The sequence below is a fragment of the Bombina bombina genome, chromosome 6, assembly GCF_027579735.1.
Source record: "Bombina bombina isolate aBomBom1 chromosome 6, aBomBom1.pri, whole genome shotgun sequence".
Classification (NCBI taxonomy): domain Eukaryota; kingdom Metazoa; phylum Chordata; class Amphibia; order Anura; family Bombinatoridae; genus Bombina; species Bombina bombina.
The window spans coordinates 730222353-730237603 of record NC_069504.1 but is presented as its reverse complement, the minus strand read 5'-3'; the positions used below and the strand labels follow the sequence as shown (position 1 = coordinate 730237603).

Genomic DNA, 15251 nt, shown 5'->3' with positions numbered 1-15251 from the left:
GTCAAAGGATATACATTACTACCCTTTGAAAGAGAGGAAAAAATACAGCACTCGTGATTATGGAACAACTAGATTTTGCATTTTATTAGCCCTCCAAAAGGCAGAGCAACCACCAAACCGTGTATATACATACAGAACATATAAACCTGATTAAAAATGGTAAGAAAGGACTAAACGGTACCGATGTCAAAGAATTATAAACTATTGCATCAAAAGATACAGATTATATTCATTGTTACAATGTTTACATAGCACACTTGGTACAATTAATATGTAGCATATGAGAAAAATTGCATAGATAACCTCCAATAGCAGTCCAGAACTGAACCGTCCCGGTATCAAAGTAACCGCAACTTTGAGCTGCTTATTAAGTCAGGTACTCACATACCACAAGAGCCGTGGGCGTTCCGCTTTAGGCACAGTAACTCACATAGAGTAAATTCCTAAGGAATACATATATATATATATATATATATATATATATATATATATATATATAAACATAAAAACACATGTATATACATACAGTAATTATATATATATATATATATATATATATACATACATATATATATATATATATATATATACAGTATACACACACACACACATATATATATACATATATACATATATACAGTATATATGTATAAATTGTGCACACATACATGCATATATACACATATAAAAACATATAAACACATGTACATACATACACACACACACACACACACACACACCCCCTTTTGAGCTCTTCCCAGTCAAATACTTTGAAACATGCTGTATCATTTTTGAGCATTTTTAATGTTTTAATAGAAATACTTTACATTCCAATATTCTTCATGTAAAAAAGGCCCTTTTTATTTTAAAATTGATATTTATTTATATATATATCTGTATATATTCATATAGATATATAGGTATAGATATATATTTTACTAAAAATATTCATACATATATATATATTTATATATATATATATATATATATATATATATAAATAAAAAGAAAATTTTCTTCTATGTGAAGAACATTGGAATGTAAAGTATTCATAACTCACTTCGGGTTTAGCACGGTTTATCTAGCACAGTCTTGGGTTACCGCACAAGCGATAATTGTTAGGTTATTTTTGTAGAGCACCCTATAGAAGTCTAAGGGGAGAAGAAGTTAGTGCGGTCGCAATATCCGAATTGCTGAAGTTAGCGCACGTCAGTCTTGGGCTTGTACGCTAACTTTTTACTTTCAACTTCTAATACGCACACCAATGTGGCCTTGCTTATTTTTTACTTCAAGCACAGTTAGCTCAAGAGCAAAAACAAAATATATTGTGCTCCACTTGTAATCTGGCCCATAGTAATTTTCTTTCTAGCAGATTTTGTCAGCCCTGATGTCCACAAATAATATTTCTGTGATATAAAAAGTTGCATATCCTTCTGTAAGAGTAGTAGTAGCACCAAAATGACCATTAAAGGGACAGTTTACTCAAAAATGTTCTCCCCTTTAATTTGTTCCCAATGATCCACTTTACCTGCTGGAGTATATTAAATTGTTTACAAGTAGCTCCTTTACCCTTATATTGGCATTTGAAATAGTTGATTTAGCATGTGGTATTCCCACCTATGCTGAAAGTTTGTGTCCGCAGGTCCAAGCTATAGATAAGCTTTGTAAACACAGCCAGCAGAATAAATTACACTCCCAGTGGGATATAGCAGAGATAAGGTAACATGTTGATTTTCCATTGTTCTCCCCAAGTATTGGTGATTGGTTTACGGACAGATATAAGATAAAGAAGCAGGTATATGTACACAATGTGATAAAGTAATGAGATCTGATTATACCTACAAGCTCAACCCATTTTATTGGGTTGTGGCTTTAAAACACAAAATCAGAGCTTTAATATACACAAATAAACCTTAAAAAGCTAATTTTCATACATTTTTTACTCTGCAGTTGGTAAAAAAAGCAATTGTAAACACATTGAGGGGAAAACTATTTTACAGTATACTGTCCCTTTAACAAGGTCACAATGACAACCTATGTAAATTTCAGTGTAACATGTAGTATCCTTATTAATCACACATATCAACCAGTCACAAGACTATACATTTATGCTATAGTACCATTCACAAACAGGTATACACTGTCACATTATATCAGTGTCCCTCAAAAGTTCTACTGCCCTCCCCTCAATGTTATATTATCATATTCTCTGTCTTTTGTATCAGCATTTCCCCACTCTCCATCATCTTCCTCAGGCAGTTCCTTAACCTGAGTAGATGCCCCCAGTCTTGGTACTGCATAATCATCCCGTCCTGGTAAATAAGGGAATTCATACCCAAGATTGTGTGCATCAGTACCCTGAGTCCTCCAGGCGTCAACCCTTACCCCCTCTGGTTCATCATACACAGGGGCATTATGAGATTCTGGCTCATCATATATGTGTTCAGCTCGACGAACCTTCCCCACTTTTCCATGAGTGATTGGTGGGGGTTCCATAAGCCCACCAAAACCAGAAGCCAATAGAGAGCGTGCCACCTTATCAAAAGGTACAGCATACTCACTCTCCTCTGGGGTTGAGGGCTTTGGACGACTATTGACCTGATGACAGGAAGCTTGAAATCCCATATTCTTCTGTAAGGCAGGAGAGATTGCTGAGTGCTGAAGAAGCCGGGAAGTGGATTCTTCAGCTGCCTGTCCACTTGGTTTTGTTGTATTGCTTCTGTTGCAGCTGATAGCATTTTCAATAGCCTGGAAAATGTGTCCCCCTTGAGAAGTCTCAAATTCAAAATTTCCTTCCCCAGAAGTACAACGACGGCCAGCCTCAAAAGAGAACATTGTCTGGAAGGAAAGAAAGAAATTCACACAAGTCAGAGTTGAGTGATGGAAAAATAATATAATATAATACAATTTGCAGAGAATTATGGGAATGATATATGCTGTGGATGCAGTATTACTGAGGTAGACATAAGATATTAGTAGATGTTGATTATGGGGAAACATTATCTGAATGCTTGCACAATAGTATCACACTGCTGGGTATCAGGGTGGTTAAAACCTGTCTGTAGCCCTTGTGTACTTAGTTTATTTGACCCTTTACTTCCCAACAACCTCAGCTTTTCCCTATTCACAAAAAACAGAGAGTACATCTCCGTAGATGACTCATTCCTGTCCTCATTTGTGGCCTGTTTTATCTGTGTCGATTGCTCATACTAAAATATTTTCACTTGATCTATAAGTGAAGAACATTCTAATGTGGCCAATAATTTAAAATATTTTTTTCCCGTTAATCTACACAGTGTATGTTCATAATGCTGGATATGTGGGTGTTTTGCAAGGGAGTAAATCAGGGAGTAATCAGGGGAGTAATACCTAATCTTAGGCAAACATAGAAGTATTATGGTGAAGATTAAAACCTAATCAATTTGCATATAAATATCATCAATAAAAACAATTTAATATATCACATTAAATAAGGGTAATAAGAAATCCATAAAACGTCAATAAAAGTCTGTTAAAAAGTCCCAAATGTAAAAGGATTGTATCAGCCAATCAGATTCAAGTTCAATCTGATTGGCTGATTTGTTCAGCCAATCGGATTGAACTTGAATCTGATTGGCTGATTTAATCAGCCAATCAAATTTTTCTACCTTAATTCCGATTGGCTGATAGAATCCTATCAGCCAATCGGAATTCAACGGACGCCATCTTGGATGACGTCATTTAAAGGTACCTCATTCGTCGTTCAGTCGTCGGCCGGGATGGATGCTCCGCATTGGAGGAGCGAAGAATGAAGATTGAAGATGCCGCTTGATGGAAGATGCTGCCGGATGGAAGAAGACTTTGCTGCCGCTTGGATAAAGACATCGCCGGGATGAAGACTTCTTCTTTGCCGCTTGGATAAAGACATCGCCCGGATCGGATGAGGAGTTCGGCCCGGTGTGGTGAAGACAAGGTAGGGAGATCTTCAGAGGGGTAGTGTTAGGTTTATTTAAGGGGGGTTTGGGTTAGATTAGGGGTATGTGGGTGGTGGGTTGTAATGTTGGGGGGTGGTATTGTGTTTTTTTTTTCAGGCAAAAGAGCAGTTTTCTTTGGGGCATGCCCCACAAAAGGCCCTTTTAAGGGCTGGTAAGGTAAAAGAGCTTTGAACTTTTTTTAATTTAGAATAGGGTAGGGAATTTTTTTTATTTTGGGGGGCTTTATTATTTTATTAGGGGGCTTAGAATAGGTGTAATTAGCTTAAAAATCTTGTAATTTTTTTTTATTTTTTGTAATTTAGTGTTTGTTTGTTTTTGTAATTTAGTTTAGTTTATTTAATTGTATTTTTAGATAGATATTTGTAGTTTATTTAATTTATTGATAGTGTAGGTGTATTTGTAACTTAGGTTAGGATTTATTTTACAGGTAATTGGGTAATTATTTTAACTAGGTAGCTATTAAATAGTTAATAACTATTTAATAGCTATTATACCTAGTTAAAATAATTAACAATTTACCTGTAAAATAAATATAAACCCTAACATAGCTACAACGTAATTATTAATTATATTGTAGCTATCTTAGGGTTTATTTTATAGGTAAGTATTTAGATTTAAATAGGAATATTTTAGTTTATAATATGAATTAGATTTATTTAATAAGAATTTAGTTAGGGGTGTTAGGGTTAGATAGAGTTAATATAGTTAATATAAATACTATAGTAACTATATTAACTATATTAACCCTAATATAATTAGGGTTAATATACGGCTAGATTTAGAGTTCTGCGGCCAAAGGGGTGCGTTAGCTATGCGTGCTTTTTTTCTCCCGCACCTTTTAAATACCGCTGGTATTTAGAGTTCGCAGAATGGCTGCGTTAGGCTCCAAAAAGGGAGCGTATAGCATATTTACCGCCACTGCAACTCTCAATACCAGCGTTGCTTTGTGCACGATTTCCCCATAGAAAACAATGGGGCTGTTTGAGCTGAAAAAAAACCTAACACCTGCAAAAAAGCAGCGTTCAGCTCCTAACGCAGCCCCATTGTTTGCTATGCTGAAACACTTCCTAAGTCTGCACCTAACACCCTAACATGTACCCCGAGTCTAAACACCCCTAACCTTATACTTATTAACCCCTAATCTGCCGCCCCCGCTATCGCTGACCCCTGCATATTATTATTAACCCCTAATCTGCCGCTCGGTACACCACCGCAAGCTACATTATAGCTATGTACCCCTAATCTGCTGCGCCTATCACCGCCGACCCCTATATTATATTTATTAACCCCTAATCTGCCCCCCTCAACGTCGCCTCCACCTGCCTACACTTATTAACCCCTAATCTGCCGAGCGGACCACACCGCTACTATAATAAAGTTATTAACCCCTAATCCGCCTCACTCCCGCCTCAATAACCCTATAATAAATAGTATTAACCCCTAATCTGCCCTCCCTAACATCGCCAACACCTAACTTCAAGTATTAACCCCTTATCTGCCGATCGGAGCTCACCGCTACTCTAATAAAATTTTTAACCCCTAAAGCTAATTCTAACCCTAACACCCCCCTAAGTTAAATATAATTTTATTCTAACGAAATAAATTAACTCTTATTAAATAAATTATTCCTATTTAAATATAAATACTTACCTGTAAAATAAACCCTAAAATAGCTACAATATAAATAATAATTATATTGTAGCTATTTTAGGATTAATATTTATTTTACAGGCAACTTTGTATTTATTTTAACCAGGTACAATAGCTATTAAATAGTTAAGAACTATTTAATAGTTACCTAGTTAAAATAATTACAAAATTACCTGTAAAATAAATCCTAACCTAAGTTACAACTAAAACTAACACTACACTATCAATAAATTAATTAAATAAAATACCTACAATTATCTACAATTAAACCTAACACTACACTATCAATAAATTAATTAAATAAAATACCTACAAATAAATACAATTAAATAAACTAACTAAAGTACAAAAAATAAAAAAGAACTAAGTTACAAAAAATAAAAAAATATTTACAAACATTAGAAAAATATTACAATTTTAAACTAATTACACCTACTCTAAGCACCCTAAAAAAATAACAAAGACCCCCAAAATAAAAAAATGCCCTACCCTATTCTAAATTTAAAAAGTTCAAAGCTCTTTTACCTTACCAGCCCTTAAAAGGACCTTTTGTGGGGCATGCTCCAAAGAATTCAGCTCTTTTGCATGGAAAAAAAACACATACAATACCCCCCCCAACATTATAACCCACCACCCACATACCCCTAATCTAACCCAAACCCCCCTTAAATAAACCTAACACTAAGCCCCTGAAGATCTCCCTACCTTGTCTTCACCTCACCAGGTCCCGATCTGTCCAGAAGAGCCTCCGATGTCTTGATCCAAGCCCAAGCGGGGGGCTGAAGAGTGACGTCCATCCTCGGGCTGAAGTCTGGATCCAAGCGGCGGCTGAAGAAATCCATCATCGGGCTGAAGTCGGAAGTCCATCATCGGGATGAAGTCTTCTATCAAGCAGCATCTTCAATCTTCTTTCTTCCGGAGCGGAGCCATCTTCTTCCCAGCCGTCGCGGATCCATCCTCTTCTAACGACGTCTACTAGACGAATGACTGTTCCTTTAAATGACGTCATCCAAGATGGCGTCCGACGAATTCCGATTGGCTGATAGGATTCTATCAGCCAATCGGAATTAAGGTAGGAAAATTCTGATTGGCTGAACGAATCAGCCAATCAGATTGCGCTTGCATTCTATTGGCTGATCGGAACAGCCAATAGAATGTGAGCTTAATCTGATTGGCTGATCGGATCAGCCAATCGGATTGAACTTGAATCTGATTGGCTGATTCCATCAGCCAATCAGAATTTTCCTACCTTAATTCCGATTGGCTGATAGAATCCTATCAGCCAATCGGAATTCGACGGACGCCGTCTTGGATTACGTCATTTAAAGGAACCGTCATTCGGCTAGTAGGCGTCGTTAGAAGAGGATGGATCCGCGTCGGCTGGGAAGAAGATGGCTCCGCTCCGGAAGAAAGAAGATTGAAGATGCTGCTTGATAGAAGACTTCATCCCGATGATGGACTTCCGACTTCAGCCCGATGATGGATTTCTTCAGCCGCCGCTTGGATCCAGACTTCAGCCCGAGGATGGACGTCACTCTTCAGCCCCCCGCTTGGGCTTGGATCAAGACATGGGAGGCTCTTCTGGACAGATCGGGACCCGGTGAGGTGAAGACAAGGTAGGGAGATCTTCAGGGGCTTAGTGTTAGGTTTATTTAAGGGGGGTTTGGGTTAGATTAGGGGTATGTGGGTGGTGGGTTGTAATGTTGGGGGGGGTATTGTATGTGTTTTTTTTCCATGCAAAAGAGCTGAATTCTTTGGGGCATGCACCACAAAAGGTCCTTTTAAGGGCTGGTAAGGTAAAAGAGCTTTGAACTTTTTTAATTTAGAATAGGGTAGGGCATTTTTTTATTTTGGGGGTCTTTGTTATTTTATTAGGGGGCTTAGAGTAGGTGTAATTAGTTCAAAATTGTTGTAATATTTTTCTAATGTTTGTAAATATTTTTTTATTTTTTGTAACTTAGTTCTTTTTTATTTTTTGTACTTTAGTTAGTTTATTTAATTGTATTTATTTGTAGGTATTTTATTTAATTAATTTATTGATAGTGTAGTGTTAGGTTTAATTGTAGATAATTGTAGGTATTTTATTTAATTAATTTATTGATAGTGTAGTGTTAGGTTTAATTGTAACTTAGGTTAGGATTTATTTTACAGGTAATTTTGTAATTATTTTAACTAGGTAACTATTAAATAGTTCTTAACTATTTAATAGCTATTGTACCTGGTTAAAATAAATACAAAGTTGCCTGTAAAATAAATATTAATCCTAAAATAGCTGCAATATAATTATAATTTATATTGTAGCTATATTAGGGTCTATTTTACAGGTAAGTATTTATATTTAAATAGGAATAATTTATTTAATAAGAGTTAATTTATTTTGTTAGAATAAAATTATATTTAACTTAGGGGGGTGTTAGGGTTAGGGTTAGAATTAGCTTTAGGGGTTAAAAAATTTATTAGAGTAGCGGTGAGCTCCGATCGGCAGATTAGGGGTTAATACTTGAAGTTAGGTGTTGGCGATGTTAGGGAGGGCAGATTAGGGGTTAATACTATTTATTATAGGGTTATTGAGGCGGGAGTGAGGCGGATTAGGGGTTAATAACTTTATTATAGTAGCGGTGCGGTCCGCTCGGCAGATTAGGGGTTAATAAGTGTAGGCAGGTGGAGGCGACGTTGAGGGGGGCAGATTAGGGGTTAATAAATATAATATAGGGGTCGGCGGTGTTAGGCGCAGCAGTTTAGGGGTACATAGCTATAATGTAGCTTGCGGTGGTGTACCGAGCGGCAGATTAGGGGTTAATAATAATATGCAGGGGTCAGCGATAGCAGGGGCGGCAGATTAGGGGTTAATAAATATAATATAGGGGTCGGCGGTGTTAGGGGCAGCAGATTAGGGGTTCATAGGGATAATGTAGGTGGCAGCGGTGTGCGGTCGGCAGATTAGGGGTTAAAAAATTTAATAGAGTGGCGGGGATGTGGGGGGGGCCTCGGTTTAGGGGTACATAGGTAGTTTATGGGTGTTAGTGTACTTTAGAGAACAGTATTTAAGAGCTTTATAAACCGGCGTTAGCCCAGAAAGCTCTTAACTACTGACTTTTTTTGCGGCTGGAGTTTTGTCGTTAGATTTCTAACGCTCACTTCAGCCACGACTCTAAATACCGGCGTTAGAAAGATCCCATTGAAAAGATAGGATACGCAAAGGGGATCTGCGGTATGGAAAATTCGCGGCTGTAAAGTGAGCGTTAGACCCTTTAATGACTGACTCCAAATACCAGAGGGCGGTAAAAACCAGCGTTAGGAGCCTCTAACGCTGGTTTTGACGGCTACCGCCCAACTCTAAATCTAGCCGATAGTTAATATATATAATGTAATAACTATATTAACTATAATATACTTAGGGTTAATATAGATAATATAGCTGGCGGCGGGGTAGGTAGATTAAATTAGGGGTTAATAATTTTAATATAGATGGCGGCGGTGTAAGGGGCTTACATTAGGGGTTAATACCATTAATATAGGTGGCGGCGGTGTAGGGAGGGCAGGTTATAGGGCAAAAGAGCTGTTAACTTTGGGGCAAAGCCCCGCAAAAGGCCCTTTTAAGGGCTGGTAATAGAGCTTATTACTTTATGGATATTAGATTAGGGGTTAATAATATTAATATAGCTGGTGGCGGTGTAAGGGGTCAGATTAGGGGATACATCAGGTAGATGGCGGCGGTTTTAGGGGCTCACATTAGGGGATAGATCAGTTAGATGGTGGCGGTTTTAGGGGCTCACAGTAGGGGGTTAGTTTATGTAGATGGTGGCGGTTTAGGGGTTAAATACTTTATTAGGGATTGCGGCGGGGGATCGCAGTTGACAGGTAGATAGACATTGCGCATGCGTTAGGTGTTAGGTTTATTTAGCAGCTAGTTTAGGGAGTTACGGGGCTCCAATAGTCAGTGTAAGGCTTCTTACGGCTGCTTTTTGTGGCGAGGTGAAAATGGAGTAAGATTTCTCCATTTTCGCCACGCAAGTCCTTACGCTGTATATTGGATACCAAACTGCGCTGGTTTGGTATACCTGCCTATGCCCCAAAAAACTACGGGCGACGGCAGATATATACGCGCATAACTTCTAGGTTACGCCGTATATTTGATACCAAACTAGCGCAAATATTGGCGTCGCCAGCTTTTGCGGGCGACGATTTTTATCGGATCGAGCCCCTTATGCGTAGTTTAAACAGGCAGCCGAACAAGAATATGTGTGTGTGTCTATATACGTGTACATGTGTATTTATGTGTTTATATGTGTATATATGTCTGTAAATACATATATAGAGATGTAAATACATATATATGTATACTTATATAGACATAAATGTATACATACATATACATCTTTAGACATGTACATCTATGTATCTCTATGTTAAAGCCGTTTACCTGCCTTTTTTCTAACACCTGAAACCTTATATCTTTGAGCCCTTATTACTTTATGCAATATTTTTTTTAAAATAATTTTTATTAGATAGTGTTATTATAAATGTGTAACTATATACAAGATTATATATAGGTATAAATATATATATATATATATATATATATATATATATATATATACATACACAGTGGGGCAAAAAAGTATTTAGTCAGCCACCAATTGTGCAAGTTCTCCCACTTAAGAAGATGAGAGAGGCCTGTAATTTTCATCATAGGTATACCTCAACTATGAGAGACAAAATGTGGAAACAAATCCAGACAATCACATTGTCTTATTTGGAAAGAATTTATTTGCAAATTATGGTGGAAAATAAGTATTTGGTCAATATCAAAAGTTCATCTCAATACTTTGTTATATATCCTTTGTTGGCAATGACAGAGGTCAAACATTTTCTGTAAGTCTTCACAAGGTTGTCACATACTGTTGCTGGTATGTTGGCCCATTCCTGCATGCAGATCTCCTCTAGAGCAGTGATGTTTTGGGGCTGTCGCTGGGCAACACGGACTCAACTCCCTCCAAAGGTTTTCTATGGGGTTGAGATCTGGAGACTGGCTAGGCCACTCCAGGACCTTGAAATGCTTCTTACAAAGCCACTCCTTTGTTGCCCGGGCGGTGTGTTTGGGATCATTGTCATGCTGAAAGACCCAGCCACGTTTCATCTTCAATGCCCTTGCTGATGGAAGGAGGTTTGCACTCAAAATATCACGATACATGGCCCCATTCATTCTTTCATGTACACAGATCAGTCGTCCTGTTCCCTTTGCAGAGAAACAGCCCCAAAGCATGATGTTGCCACCCCCATGCTTCACAGTAGGTATGGTGTTCTTTGGTTGCAAGTCAGCATTCTCTCTCCTCCAAACACGATGAGTTGTGTTTCTACCAAACAGTTATACTTTGGTTTCATCTGACCATATGCCATTCTCCCAATCCACTTCTGGATCATCCAAATGCTCTCTAGCATACTTCAGACGGGCCCAAACATGTACTGGCTTAAGCAGGGGGACACGTCTGGCACTGCAGGATCTGAGTCCTTGGCGGCGTAGGGTGTTACTGATGGTAGCCTTTGTTACGTTGGTCTCAGCTCTCTGCAGGTCATTCACTAGGTCCCCCTGTGTGGTGCTGGGATGTTTGCTCACAGTTCTTGTGATCATTTTGACCCCACGGGGTGAGATCTTGCGTGGAGCCCCAGATTGAGGGAGATTATCAGTGGTCTTGTTTGCCTTCCATTTTCTAATTATTGCTCCCACAGTTGATTTCTTCAGACCAAGCTGCTTGCCTATTTCAGATTCAGTCTTCCCAGCCTGGTGCAGGTCTACAATTTTGTTTCTGGTGTCCTTTGACAGCTCTTTGGTCTTCACCATAGTGAAGATTGGAGTGTGACTGTTTGAGGTTGTGGACAGGTGTCTTTTATACTGATAATAAGTTCAAACAGGTGCCATCAATACAGGTAATGAGTGGAGAACAGAGGAGCCTCTTAAAGAAGAAGATACATGTCTGTGAGAGTCAGAAATCTTGCTTGTTTGTAGGTGACCAAATACTTATTTTCTACCATAATATGCAAATAAATTCTTTCCAAATCAGACAATGTGATTGTCTGGATTTGTTTCCACATTTTGTCTCTCATAGTTGAGGTATACCTATGATGAAAATTACAGGCCTCTCTCATCTTCTTAAGTGAGAGAACTTGCACAATTGGTGGCTGACTAAATACTTTTTTGCCCCACTGTATATATATATATATAAATACATAGGACATATTCTGCTACTATGTGCAGAACATTGGAATGTGAAATATTTACAGTAAATACATAGTTAAAACATTTATTAAATATGAGTATTGCATAAATATGCTTTTACATGTTTTCATCTACTTGACTGCAAAGGGGTCCAATGCACACATATATATATATATATATATATATATATATATATATATATATATATATATATATATATATATATATATATATATATATGTGTGTGTGTGTGTACATTTGTATTTATGTGATTACATGTGTATATATACAGTATGTCTGTAAATACATATATACACATGTAAATACATAAATACATATGTATACATATATAGACACACACACACATATATATATCTAATATATATGTATATATATATATATATATATACATACATATATATATATATATAAATAATATATATATATATATACAGTATATATATATATATATATATATATATATATATATATATATATACACACACACACACACACAAGGAGATACATACATATACATGTCTTAATATGTATATGTATGTTAAAGCCCTTTGCCTTCCACCTGAGACCTCATAGCTCTTTGAGCCTTTATAACGTTTTTGTGCAATATTTTTTTAATAGTTTTTTTAGATAGTGTTATTATGAGTGTACTTGTACTTTAGGCAAAGGAGAAGTGGTTACACTTATATCCGTGTGTAAGTAGAAATTTTCTTTTGTTTTGAGTCAAACTTCTATCTTCAGAAAAGGGGTACAGCAATGGGGGCAAAATTTGCCCCCTCATATGCTAATCTCTACTTAGGCTTCTGGGAGATTAACTGCATCTATGGAGACACTAATCCCTACAGGTCTTCTATATATTTCTACAAGAGATATATAGATGACCTGTTATGTATTTGGTCTGGTTCTTCAGAAGATGTGCCCAAATTTGTATCTTGGCTGAATCAGAATGAGTTGAACCTCAGTTTCACCTTCATCTCTGATCCAGCCAATATAGACTATCTTGACCTCACACTTACTGGTAATTGTAATGGCACTATTTCTACCAAGGTCTTCCGTAAACCAATATCAGGTAATACACTTCTACATGCCACTTCTTGTCATCCTACCAACACCGCTTATGCTGTGGCGAAAGGCCAATTTATGCGCATCAAAAGGAATTGTAGTAGGGAGGAAGATTTTGAACATGAAGCTAGCCTATTGGAAAATAGACTAAGATCGAGAAAATATTCTAAACGACACATTAAACAGGCAAGACAACAGGTTAACCTCATTCCAAGAGAGTCAATGCTACTTGATAAATGCAAGAATACTAAAAGCAATTTTCAGGGTATTTACTTTGTTACAGAGTACAGTGCTCAATACCCCGAGGTTTGCAATATTATCAAGAGGCATTTTCCTCTCCTAATTGCAGACGACAAGCTCACAGATGTAGTGAAAAATGGCATCAGATGCTCTTACAAAAAATGTGCCACTTTGGCTTCAATTCTATCACCTACACAACTCAGATCTACCACACAACATACTAGCTCTTGGTTGAGACATCAGGGCATGTATAGATGTGGCCACAAAAAGTGTAAGCCATGTGACTATGCACAAATTACGACAGAGTTCAGATCAACTGTAACAGGGACTGTTTATCCTATAAAATCCTGTTTAAATTGTACCAGCACCAATGTCATATATCTTGTCACCTGCATCCTTTGCAATATTCAATATGTTGGTCTCACGTCTAGGGATGTTAACTCTAGAATAAGAGAACATATCTCCTCCCTAACTAGGGGTACGGCTACGACTCCTTTAGTGCAACATTTTGCCACCAAACACAACTGCTGCCTTAATTCGTTCAGGTGGGCAGCTATTGAAAAAGCCAAGGTCCCTATGAGAGGGGGAGATATAGATAAAGTTCTAGCGAAACGTGAAACCTTTTGGATTTTCCAGTTAAAAACCAGGCTTCCCCAAGGGCTAAACTCCAAATTTGATCTGATCAATTTTTGGGAGTAAATTTTTATATGTCAATATATAGGACAATTTATAATATATATATATAAATTTTTTCTATTGTCCTATTCATTTATATTGGCATATTCCTATAGTCCTATATTCCCTGACAGTCTTCATAGGTGTCTAATTGTAGATACATGTGTACACAATTTTCTCTTCTTCTTTATATTCTCAAATTTGATGTTGCTCATGAACACATGTTTTGAATACTTGTATTGCATGTATTATATGTTATATATAGTGTAGCTACAGCTGCATAATCTATCACATAGGGAGTCAATTGTGGTTTCTTCATATTCATGTAGCATAGTTATAAATCTTATATACCTTATATATACACATATATAGCATCAAATTTGTGTACACTATATTTCTGCCTTCCTTTTATATACATCAGCTTAATTTGTATATGGGTGTATATGAAAGTATCCTCATGTACTTTTATATATGTGCTATATGTATATACATCTGTCCCCACTATTTTCCCTCTATCCGTTTCAGCTTTGTTTCTTTTCTCCTTTTCTAGTTTCTTTCTCTATGGGTTTCCTTTTTTCTTTTTCTTCTCTTTTCTTCTCTTCTCTTTATTCTTCTTTTCTCCTCTCTTTGCCTTAGCGACAGTGCGAGTTTAAGCTTATAATGTGGACATATCAGCTTACTGTTTACATGTTCACATCAGTTATCCTATTATTATGTTACATTGACTTTTGCCTCGTATATTGTGGTTATATACAACCTCTAATGTGAGCATTCTAAGCATCCCTAGTCCACAACGAGTCTACATTACCTATATCGCTGCTAGTCTGTCCCTTTAATTCATGTGCTGTCTTTTCAGTCTCTTTCCTCTTTCCTATTCCTTATTTCTTTCACTATCTTTCTCTTTATACTTTCACTTCTCGTATTTCTCTCTTCACATCAAACACCCCTTGCTCTAATATATTATGACATGTATAGGGTTAACTTCTATGTACATGCTAGGTGTGTTTAAATGGGCGTACATTTTTAATCCTTGTAAGTGTTTTAGCCAATTGAATCACCTCTCACCCTTTTTAAAGATTACACAGGTATAGCACCTTAGGCTATGATTACGGCATTTAGCCGAAACATGTAAGCCACTGGTGCTACGCTCATTTCTCCACTCTTTTTCTGGCTGATTTTGTGTCTGTGTGAGCTGCGACTCACTTGAACTTCACTTTTAAAGAACCGAATAAAGAATTTGTTTTATTTTAACCTGGGACTCCATCCTTTGTTCCGTGTACTTGTACTTTTACATGTAGTTTTGAGCAACTTTTTTTTGAGTGTAACAATTAACTAGAGCTCTGAAGTCACGCTAACCCAACGTGCGTTAACTTTAATTGCGTTCAATCTATCACGTTTACTTTCAACTTGGATTA

General features: G+C 37.0%; 1 protein-coding gene across 1 annotated transcript in view; it reads right to left on the bottom strand.

The window, feature by feature from the left end:
* Positions 1 to 1039: 1039 nt before the first annotated feature.
* The window catches only part of LOC128663558 (docking protein 2), a 109777-nt gene continuing 95565 nt past the window's right edge, over positions 1040 to 15251 (bottom strand). The window contains exon 5 of the mRNA XM_053717936.1: positions 1040 to 2838. Within this exon, the coding sequence (XP_053573911.1) occupies positions 2173 to 2838 (666 nt within the window). The 3' untranslated portion in view covers positions 1040 to 2172. The remainder of the gene's footprint in view (positions 2839 to 15251) is intronic.